Here is an 11,840-nt window from a genome sequence, read left to right on the forward strand (position 1 = left end):
GTATACATAAGCAGGGATGTCAAATTCAGTGAATATGAATCATGGTACAAGCCCAAAATTGCAGTGGATGCTGATTCCTATGAAAGCAATGATGATAATGGCTATGGAAGAAAAATTTCAGTAAACAGCAAGGTTGAAAATCAGCATGTGGAAGATGCTTCAGGACCTCAAGAGAATGTGGAAAGCAGTGGCAGCTACAGTCCATGGAGTGGTAGATTGAGAAATGCATAAAGGAGTGTAGAAGTTGCAAAAGGTAAGAGACCAATGACTAAAAGTTCAGAAGATGAATCTATAGATGATGAGTATGGCATTCCGCATGTTAAAACACCTGGCACTAGAAGTGCAGGAAAGTATGTGCCACCACATGCTAGATTGGATGAGACACACGGTAGTGCACCTCAATTGAGAAGGTCAGAAAGAGTAAGGTATCCAGTTGATAGATTGACCTATAATGGGTTCATGAAGATGCATTATGCATACATGGTTTCTTATGTACAACATGTGGAACCTACTTGCTTTGAAGAAGCAGTAGAGAGCAAAGAGTGGAGACAAGCAATGGATGAAGAGATGAATGCACTAAGGAAAAACAAGACTTGGGATTTGGTGAAACTACCTTATGGCAAGAAGTCCATTGGATGTAAATGGGTTTACAAGGTCAAATGTAAGTTGGATGGTTCTCTTGAAAGGTATAAAGCAAGGCTAGTTGCAAAAGGATATGCACAAACTTATGGTTTGGACTATGAAGAAACATTCAGTCCAGTAGCTAAAATGACAACAGTAAGATCGGTAATTGCTTTGGCTTCTATCTATGGTTGGAGGCTTTATCAAATGGATGTGAAAAATGCATTTTTGAATGGCAACTTAGAAGAGGAAGTGTACATGGATCAATCAGAGGGCTATGTGGATCCAAAATACCCACATTATGTATGCAGGTTGAAGAAGGCTTTATATGGATTGAAGCAAGCACGAGAATGAAGAAAGCTTGAGCCTCTCCTTGTCTCAACCACCTTTCATTGTGCATCCCCATCGAATCTCTCATCTACTTTCAACCCCTAGCCTCTAGGCCCTGAACTAGCGCACCCAGAACATTTGCCAAGTGCCGACTGCCATTATCCTTGGATTAGTTGGAGTGTTGGAGCCTGGAGGCACTAGGTGGTGGGGTCTAGGAGCATGAGCCTGCGCTATGCGACAGCAATGAGCACTGAGCACTGAGCACCCTTGGGCCCTGAACTAGCGCACCCAGAACATCCGCCGACCGCCATTATCATTGGGTTAGTTGAACTTAGTTCTCTCTAACCTTAATGATTTATGAATCATTGACAATTGATTTGATTATTTACCTAGTACCAATCCATAATCTAATATCCAATGTCCACTGACCACTATCTTCATTCGTAATGTTTTTAATGATAGTAAAATTAACTTTCTTCTTCACTTGCCGTTCACTTGGGATGCAGCATTGCAGCGCTCACTGCTTATAGCAAAGAATGGAGATGTTGAGGACTGTGGCATTATCTGAATGCACAAACGCAAGCTGAGTAGTGAGTGCTACATCAAAATTTATCTTTTAAAGGTTAGAACTTAATAGTATAATTGATGTTATTTCTTAGAATATAATAGTATAAATGTGGTGAACTCTAATGGAAATAATTATATGATGCATTATCTGTAGATACTTTTGGATGGGATTACAAATTCAAACTCCAGAGTTTCTTGTGGATTCATCATTCACCTACACACATATATACTTATCTAATATCAGGTACAAATTTTCCTCATTCTCTTAGTATATTCTGAGAAAACTATTCTAAAGTGCTTATATGTATGATCTTAATGTAGTGTCTATTATTTCAAACTTTGATGGAAAGAATTATGTGATGCATTATTTATAGGTATATTCACATTAAAACCTAATTTGGGCATAGGGCCTTTCATACGATAATGTTTTGGTTGCCCACACCTTAGGAAAATGATACATTTCTCATTTTTCATTGTCATTTATGGTTATAGTTGTAGCCATTATCATAGTTCATAAGTGTGTCTATGTGGAGAGACAACCTAGTATCTTAGACTTGTCATCCTTTGATAAAATTATATTTAGTGCTCAATGAGTCTCACTTTACCTCTTTCTTCCTTCATTTTCTTTATTTTCTTGATTGTTATGATGATATGATCATGAAACCTATTGAAAGGTGCATATATATTATGATTAGCACATAATGCTTATTATTTCAAGCTTTGTACATAGTTACGAAGTTATCTTATTATATTGTATGGGATCTACTTAACATGCTTATATATATAATCAAAATGTAATATCTTTTTTATGGTTTTTTAATGTAGAATTAGATAAATCAAGGATGGATGCATTAGGATCTCAAAAGAGTTCAACAAGAAAAAGAAAGGCAGGTCATTCTATCACATCTTTCTTTTCAAGAAGTCCAAATACTTCTGCAAGGCAGGAGGGTATGATGTTGGGGGACAATAATGACAAATCTCAAGGGGAATCTAGTGTCAATATAACTCAAGAAGGACCTAACGTGGAGAATGTAAATGTAAATGTGGAAAATAATCAGATAGAGAGCTCATCTCATGGTGATGCTTCTTCTTAAAAAGTCAAAAGAAAGTGGCGACACCAGTGGACTCTGCTTCATCCATGGCATATATATGCAAAACCATATGTAATGAAGAAAGGGTAAAATGTCAAGGGTGCAAAGATGCTGGTAAAGTAAATACTTATACTCAAGTAGGTTCTCAAAGTATCCAGTTATCTGCATTAAATGATCATGCCAAAACTTCTGACCATGTAAATGCTACACGTATTCAAAGTGCAAAGACAAAAATTAGCAGTGATGGTAAAGGATCTATGGATCATGGAGTGGATACAATAGTCCATAGTGAACAAAAGTGCATTATATCATGCATGAAGGTTGTGTACTTTTGTGCATGTGAGGATTTACCACTAGAGAAATATCCACAGTTGTGCAAGTTGCAAAGAGAGCTTTCTACTCCAGATATGCCTGCATCAAATGAATATAGATCATATGTCAATCCGGTTTCAGGAAGAGAGATGTTATTCGCTATGAGAGACCATGTAAGAAAGCAAATGTATGCAGAAGTCCCTTCTTTTCTATGCTCATTGATGAGAGCACTGATCGCACCTTGGAGAAACATTTGATTATTTATATTTTGTATATTAGTGATGGAGGCAAAGGGCATGCGATATGCAGTTTTATGCGGTTATTGCTAGTAGATAATGGGACAGCAGAGGCAATGTATGATGCTATCAATGCATTCTTTTTAGAAAGTGGCTTGGATATGTCTAAACTTGTTGCAATAGCAACAGATGGTGCTTCATCTATGACAAGGCGTCAGAATGGAGTTGTGGCACGCTTTCAAGCATTAATTCCACGTGTTATGGGCATACATTGTATTGCACATCGACATGCATTAGTAGCAAAGGATGGATTTGTTTCACATCCTCATGTGTTTAGATTTGTGGATAAAGTTGCAAACAAAGTGTATGCATGGCTAGGTAGATCAACAAATCGCCACATGGAGCTATGGAAGATCATGCATGAGTATGATATTATGGACGCAAAGATGTTGCAAATTCATGCCGTTCGATGGATTTCTAGAGGTCAAGTCATGGAAAGGTTTGTGAAAATCATGCCTGCTGTTCTTGAGCAATGGAAAAGACACAAGAAAAAGTGGTATGGATATGCTACAACTTTTGTGGTGCAATTTATCATACATCTTTCCACATACGTGCTTGCAGAGTTAAACAAATTAAACTCAGAATTTCAAAGGCAAGAGATGGACGTCACTATGATTGGTGCACTTATTGACTTGACTTTTGAAAAATTTAAAAGAAGGTACCTTATATGTGATGATGATAAGTTTGGTGTTGGGTCAAAGAATCTTACTGAATTTCTTAAGATGGCAAGCAATGGAAAGCTAGAGTATATGGATGCTAATGGTGTCCTACATGCACATGAATTGAAGTACATTCCAGTTCCCAAAGTGTCAAAAAAGAAGGAAAGGTCTAAGGCTACAAGCGATTTAGAAAGTGAGCATGATGGGTTGAACTTGAATATATCACTTGAAAGTGATGCAAATGAAACAGGTTCTCTAGTTGAATGTATCTCTATTGCACGAGCATATGTGCAAAATATTTTGGACACATTGACTAGTAGATTTGAGGATTTATCAATATTCAATGCATTCAAGATATTCAATCCTTCTTCATACCCTATGGATTCAATTGAGAGGGACAAAATGACTCAACTATGGTTAGAAAGACTAATCAACAAGCTCAATGTTGATAGTCAAACAATTGACATTAGAAGGTGTATGAATGAATGAGAGGATTTTGTTGGGATGTTATATTGAGTTTCTCGAAATAGATGTATGCATGATGCTTGGGAGGTTTGTAGCACTACAAAAACTTGGTGGGATTTATATCTTGGTATGATGCAACTATGGCAAACTAGCATGGTCATTTCAGCAACTTAATCCTCTCATATGAAGCTGTGGTCCTCGGATTAAGGCATCCAAAGTGTTGAGGCATAAGCTACACTTGAGTTACTTTTTATCAAATTTTGCCTTGAAAATCCTCTCATATGAAGCTGTGGTTCAAGGCAAAATTTGATAAAAAGTAACTCAAGTGTAGCTTATGCCTCAACACTTTGGATGCCTTAATGTTGCTATCTATTGATGCAAGAGAGAGCTCTCAAATTGATTGGAAGGATGTCTCAGACATTTGGATGGGAACAAAGAATAGGAGAGCAATGCCACTAGAATGATTGACTAGATTCATGTGATTGTTTGTTCACCTACGGATTTCATTGTAGATGGATTCATGTTGTTCCTATGAGAATAATTGAATGGATTCATGTTATTGCCATTAGTTATGCAATGGATTCATTTAAGCATCTCAAGCATCTAATATCCATATTGTTTTCGAAGTATTGATAGTAAGTCATATAGTTACGATGTTTAAATTGGATCGTCCATTTGATGATATATCCTATGAGCTTTCAAAATTGTGCTTTATTATGTTAGTTGAGACTTTTTTTATGGTACTTTTTATTTACATATTTTTCCTTGTCATTTTACTAGCATTCATTGTCTATCATCTGTCATTCAAAAGGCATTTTCAAAATGTGGTCCTCTGTCCGTTTGCCCATGTGCGCGTGCTACATTTCCGTGATCGGTGTGAAATTGTGAATTACCCTGGAAGGCTTTCTTTTCCCCAATTATCATCACCACATCAAGTTGCTGCAGCTCTTCCCATTGAAGGGCATCGATTGCGGCATTAATACTGCTTCTTCCCCTTCTCAAATTGCTGCAGCTCTCCACATAGCAGAGCATCAATGGCGGCATTAGCTCTGCTTCTTCCCCTTTTGGTAATACTGCACCTCCATCAGGCACATGGAGCTACTTTATGCCCGCCGTGCGGCAAGCTGGAGGTGCCATACCCACTCAGCACGGGGAGCTCCTGCGGGCACCCTCTGTACCCTCTCACATGCACCCCCAACGGGGTGTTGCGGATCAGGGCCCTGTCAGGGAGCTACCCAGTGCAGAGCATCGATGCACGCACCCGCACCATGGTCATCGGCACCGGGGAGTTCCTAGGGAGCTCCTGCATCACCAGAGAGATGATCTCCCCTGGCAAGTTCTCCCTGGAGCCCTCTGGCCCCTTCTCCATTACTCCCAACAACACAGTCCTTCTCTTCAATGCCTCCTCCCTCCTGCTGTTCTCCCCCATCCTCTCCTGCCAGGAAAAGAGCCCCTGCGTCCAGGCCCTCACAGTCTTCCCCCAGAAGAGCTGCCGCAACCTCCTCTGCTGCTCCTTCACCCCCGCCAGTGCTACCATTTTCCGGTACTCGTTCCCTGTCACGATCCAGCAGACCGGGTACGCGAGCCTTGTCAATTGGGTGAATGGCTCCCAACCCAGCTCTGCGGCGCACTTTGGCCTCCAGCTCCAGTGGGAGGAGCCCCATGAGCCCCCCTGCTCTTCTGACAGTCAGTGTGGTGCTAACGCCACATGCCTGCCCACCTCTGCAACTGGCCTCACCAAGGTCTGTTTGTGCAACAAGGGCTACCTCTGGGAGTCCAGCACAGGCACATGCCCCAAAGGTACTGGGTTTTTTTGGTTGTTTTGGTAACCTTGTACTGTCTAGTTGCATGATACTTGTTTTACCGATGAGCAACCAATGAACAAGTACGCATTTTCATCCCCAAACCCTTTTCTCAATGCTTTGCCTAGCTTACAAGGTGTCCAGCTCTCATTTCATTGCAGTATCATCTTAAGCCAAACCTCAGTCTACATTATTTTCGGTTTTCTGTGTCTACAGCTCCTCATTGTATCAGCATTAGCCACAGCGTCGAGTGTCATCAGATGGAATATGCTATAGGTAACTCTATTTTCCGGGGATTATTTCTGGAAGCCACAAATTCGGGTTTCATCTGTCTTGTCTTATTTTCTTGTATGTTTTCCTTGCAGGACTTACTCTTGGGTTTGTTGGGCTAATAGTTTTGACCTCATTAATTCTCAATGCATACAAGAAGAGGCGGAGTGCACAGATTGCCCATGCCAAGCTTGTGTGGGAGAGGACTATGATTTTGACTGCCAATAGTGGAGGAAGGTCTGCAAAGCTGTTTAGCAACAAGGACATGGAGCAAGCAACCAACAATTTTGCACGCGATCGAGTCTTGGGAAGTGGAGGATTCGGGGAAGTGTACAAGGGAATCCTAAATGATGGCTCGGTGGTGGCTATAAAATCAGCTAAGATAGGCAACATCAAAGGCATAGAGCAAGTTCTCAATGAAGTGCGTGTCCTCTCTCAAGTCAATCATAGAAACTTAGTGAAGCTATTAGGGTGTTGTGTAGAGAGTGAGCTACCTTTGATGGTTTATGAGTATGTGCCCAATGGGAACTTGTATGATCATCTCAATGGCCTCAAAGAGTTTCTTGATTGGAGGACTAGACTGTTGATTGGACTTCAATCCGCGGAGGGGCTAGCATATCTACACTCTGCAGTAGACCCACCCATTTATCATAGAGATGTGAAGTCAAGCAATATCCTTTTGGATAAATCTATGAATGCACGGCTTGCAGACTTTGGGCTCTCACGCCTTGTCGAGCCCGACCTTACGCACGTATCGACATGTGTCCAGGGAATAATAGGCTATCTAGACCCTGATTATTATATGAACTATAAGCTAACAGATAAGAGTGATGTGTATAGCTTTGGGGTGGTCTTATTGGAGCTTGTGACTTCTAAGAGGGCTGTTGATTTTGGGAGAAGCCCCGACGATGTAAACCTGGCAGTTATGGTTCAATCTAGGAAAGAGCAAAATAGGCTCGATGATGTGTTGGATTCGAAGCTTGTGATTGGTGCTTCGACAGATGCAATCGAGTCCATGAAGAAGGTTATCAATTTGGCTCTCCATTGTTTGCAAGAGAACAGGCTTGACAGGCCGTCAATGAAGGAAGTGAGTGAGATGCTTCAAAGCATCATATCCACTCTTGATGAAGCTACAGACGGGAGCTTTGAAAGAGAGACTTTTGATGTCAATGGCCAGAAAGGACAAGATAGTCCCTTGCTACGCAAATATGTGCGTCCACATAATAGGTATTTACTCGAAGAAAGAGTTATTTTAAGTATTTATAATGCTAAAAAAAAATAGAAACCAACAATAAAAGGGAAGAATTGGTGGGCATGTCTAGCAAGGTTTAACTAACTATTTGCGTTATGAATCATATTAATTTTGCTAAATTGGAGTTGCTTTTTAGTCAAAGATGCTTCATTAAGATACTACCATTTTGTGCAACTTGCGAAGGTAGAAGCCTTGATAGAAAGCATTGAGGATTGATGCATGTACTCGATATCAAGGAAAAGCTTTTGCAAACGTTTGTGCTAGAAGGAAAATCCTTGAAGCTTTTATAAGTCTATCCCCTTCATTGTCATGGGCTGAGATGATCCTTCATGCTTACCTTGATATTATGATTGTTGGGATAATTGTCTTGTGGTATAATTGTGGTTGCCACCTAAACACCCACCAATGTTGATGTGAAGCCACAAAGCCACATACTTCTTGGTGTTGCCTACTTGCCATACCATTAAAATAAGAAAAAAATAAATATTTATAAAAATAACATTTAATTATTTTAAAAAAAGGAAGCATTAAAGATGTGTATTGTAGTGAAAAAAAGAAGGAAAGTATATCTATACTAGATTCAGGGGTAGAGCCCTTTCGTTCAGTTATCCATAAGAGATCTTGTAGTCACTTATTACAAAAAGATCTTAGATCCAGTCTTAGTCTTGGAGTTGTATAAGCTTGGGAAAGGGAGTCTCTAAGTTGTATAAGCTTGGAAAGGGGTAAACGAGGCATGTTCAAGGAATAGGATTATTGATGTCATCGTCAACCTCAATGTATTTCCACATGGTCTCCCTTCGTTCCAGTCTACATTGGCACTTTTAGATGCTTCACAAAAGATTTGAAGTCACTTCCAAAAATGGTGATAGACTTTGGGTCATTGTTGAGTGTAGTATTGGTGTCATTTGCAAAGAAGTTTAGTAGTATCTCTTTGTTGTGTGAGAGTTGAATATCTTTTATTTTTTCTTTGTTTCTTTGGTTTAACAGAAGCCACTCTAACCCATTAGTAGTAATGGCAAAGAGCAATGGGGCAAGGGACAGTCGTACGCAATCAATCTCGTAAGAGATAAGTCCTAAGTTGTTTTTCTATTTATAACTATCCTTATTGAGGCATTTTCAAATAAAACATATGAATTTGTTGAGTTTGTGGTGTCGTATCTGTTGAGATATCGAGCTCCACTCGTGATATGCCAGAGTGACCGTTGTGCATTTATATCACCGACTTGTTAACTGCAGATGCGGTTGGTACACCGTCCATGAATAATAGCTAGATGACAGCTATCCTTATCTACTCTAGTTCGTGGCTCAGTTAGTATGCCACCTTAGTTGAGTTTGGTTTGAGACCCATATATAGGGTTCTTTTATTTCTATGTACTAGAGTTCTTTTGGCTTACACAACTAAGAAGAGGAAAACTGTTTTCAATCTCCACCTGTGTGTGTGTTCTCCCATTATGCAAGCAAGAAAGCTATAAGTGAGACTCATTGCTTCTTTTCCATAATCTCGACATGGTATCAGAGCCTTGTTTGTGGTAAGGAGCTCAATAAAGCAAACCAAGTTCGCGGTATTCTGGTAAGAGAACCAGTGTTGCTTTCATTTTTCTGTTTTGAGAGCAAGTCTCTACAGGTAGCACAGCCGAAAAGTGCAAGAGTGCATTGTCTAAGATTGAGACGCCCTTCGCAGTGTAGCAAGAGGGCAGTATATGCTGCGGGCAAGGGCTTTAGCCCTTGGTTGCTCTGTGTTTTTGATTTGAGGCCATTTCGGGGCTTGTTTTGGAGGTGAAAGTTTTTTGTACGCACTCAGGACAAGACCTTGTTTTATGCTGTGCGTCCACTGTTCTACAGGTCGGTGAAAAGTTACTGTAGAAATTGCATTGCATGCCTGTGCGCAGAGACATTGGGAGTTACGAAATCATCCTTATCGCATGTTGATACAAAATCGTCACTAGGAAGTGACTGCGTGGTCAAATATCACTTTCGTCAGTTTTACAGATTTGCCCTTGTGAGGTTGAAGCTGTGTTTTTTGCAGTGACAGAACTTTTTGCAGTGTTCTGTAATGGCGTCTAATTCTCTATTACAGATTGTTACTGAAAAGCTTGACAAGAACAACTTCAAAGCATGGAAGTTTAGAATGACTAATTTCCTTATGGGAAAATGATATTGGGAATTTGTTGCAGGAAATGAAGAAGAATCAATTTTTCCTGATGTTCCTAATCAACAGCAAAGACATGCATTTAAAGGATGGCATGAGAGAGCCAGAAAAATTATGTACTGGCTGTTTATCAGTATTTCAGACTCTATGATTATGCATATTCATGATGCAAGTACGCCAAAAGAGGCATGGGATACTTTGTCAAAAATGTATAGCACAAATACGTAAGCCAGGATAATGTAGCTTAAGTAAGAGTTGCATAATGTGCAAAGAGAAAGTATAAGTATAAATGACTATCACATGAAGGTGAAGAAGATTGCAGATGCACTTGCTTCCATTGGATCGCCAGTGGAATATGATTTAGTTTTCGGGACCTTGAATGGTCTAGGAAAGGATTATGCACAGTTCCGAACATCCATTTCCGTCCGTGAAAGATTTCCTGATTTTGAGGAGTTGATTGCTCTTCTAATTTTTGAGGAGCAGAGAAATGGTAGTGTATCTTTTTCAGGAGGAACTTCAAAAGAAAATGTCTTCTACTCAAATGTTCGAAGAGGTAGAGGCAGAGGTAGAGGAGGCTGATCTGGAGGCCGTGGTAGAAATCAAAATATGCAACAAACTCAAGAAAACCAGTCCTATGGAGGAGGATATGGTAACTCTAGAGACAGGGGGAGCCAAAGAAGTCATGGTGGATGGCAAAGAGGCCAAAATGTAAACAGCAATGTTGAATGCTACTACTGTGGTAAAATGAGTCATATGGCTAAAGACTGCTATAAAAAGCAGAATGATATCATGAATGGAAAATTGCAACAAGGGAATTATACATCTTCTAGTAGACAGGGTGATGAGAGAAATGAGCATTTGTTTATAGTGCAGCACATGAACAATTCTGTGACAAGTACAGAAGGAAGCAACGAAGTGTGGTATGTTGACTCAGGTGCGTCAAATCATATGACAGATCATGCAGAACGGATGCAGGATGCAAGGAAAATGAAAAAACTAGAATTTGTGGAGACTGGTGATGATACTGCACATCCTATTGTGCAGATTGGAAAAATTTCTTTGTCTATGCAGGATGGGAAAAAAAAATGTCAGATGTATTTCATGTCCCGAATATCACCAAGAATCTGGTTTCTGTTGGTCAAATGGTTAAGCAGGGCTTGCAGGTTAGATTTAATCCATATAGATGCTTTGTTGAGGATATGAAAAATAAAGGTCGCTTGATAGCAAAAGAAAAGAAGAATGACAGAATGTTTACATTGGATGCAGACATGCATGAATTGAGTGCAGCAATGTTTGCACATGGGACCGGTGTAGTTGCAGATATTGATATCTGGCATAAACGCATTTGTAATGTTAATGTACAACGACTTAAATCAATGCAAGCCCAAAATATTATTGTAGGATTGCTTAAATTGAAGGTTGCTCAAATGCATAAGATATGTGAAGCTTGTCAATTTGGAAAATATGCAAGGAAACCATTTCCTAGACATGTTCAAGAGAGTAAGAAGCCATTGGAATTAATCCACTCTCATGTGTGGACTACTAAAGCTGCATCTATTGGAGGCTGTCATTATTTTGTCACTTTTATTGATGATTATAGCAGAAAAGTTTGGGTGTATTTTATGAAAAAGAGAAGTGAAGTTTTTGGGCATTTCAAAACTCTTAAAGCTATGGTTGAAAAAGAAATATGCCTGCAAATAAAATGCCTAAGATCAGGTGGAGGGGGAGAGTACCTCTCAAATGAGTTTGCAAGGTTCCTGCAGGAGCATGGCATAAAGCAGCAATATTCATGCAGTCATATCCCACAACAAAATGGAATTGCAGAAATGAAAAATATGCATATTGGAGAGGTGTCTCGCACCATGCTCAACGAAAGACTTGCCAGATTTTTATTGGGCTGAAGCAGTTGCTACAGCAGTCTACATAATGAATAGGATTCCCACTGCAGCAATACATGGCATGACTCCAGAGGAGAGGTATACTGGTAGGAAATCATATATTTTTCATTTAAAATTTTTTTGTTGCA

The 11,840-nt window shown here is 39.8% G+C and overlaps 1 protein-coding gene across 1 annotated transcript; it reads left to right on the forward strand.

Moving 5' to 3' along the window:
* The first annotated feature begins 5,181 nt into the window (after nucleotides 1-5,181).
* LOC148031169 (wall-associated receptor kinase-like 20) lies at nucleotides 5,182-9,054 on the forward strand. The gene is made up of 3 exons (XM_087684706.1): nucleotides 5,182-6,141; nucleotides 6,360-6,419; nucleotides 6,509-9,054. The coding sequence occupies exons 1-3, from the start codon at nucleotides 5,376-5,378 to the stop codon at nucleotides 7,693-7,695; spliced, it is 2,013 nt and encodes a 670-aa protein (XP_087540832.1). The 5' UTR covers nucleotides 5,182-5,375; the 3' UTR covers nucleotides 7,696-9,054.
* Nucleotides 9,055-11,840: the final 2,786 nt, after the last annotated feature.

Source organism: Lygodium microphyllum, chromosome 9 (genome assembly GCF_053477565.2).
Source record: "Lygodium microphyllum isolate KBCC chromosome 9, Lygodium_microphyllum_v1.1.10, whole genome shotgun sequence".
NCBI lineage: Eukaryota > Viridiplantae > Streptophyta > Polypodiopsida > Schizaeales > Lygodiaceae > Lygodium > Lygodium microphyllum.

Coding starts and splice junctions, on each gene's coding strand:
- LOC148031169 (XM_087684706.1), top strand. CDS start 5,376: ATGGCGGCATTAGCTCTGCTTCTTCCCCTTTTGGTAATACTGCACCTC. Junction 6,142..6,359: donor CACAGGCACATGCCCCAAAG/GTACTGGGTTTT, acceptor CTGTGTCTACAG/CTCCTCATTGTATCAGCATT. Junction 6,420..6,508: donor TCAGATGGAATATGCTATAG/GTAACTCTATTT, acceptor TTTTCCTTGCAG/GACTTACTCTTGGGTTTGTT.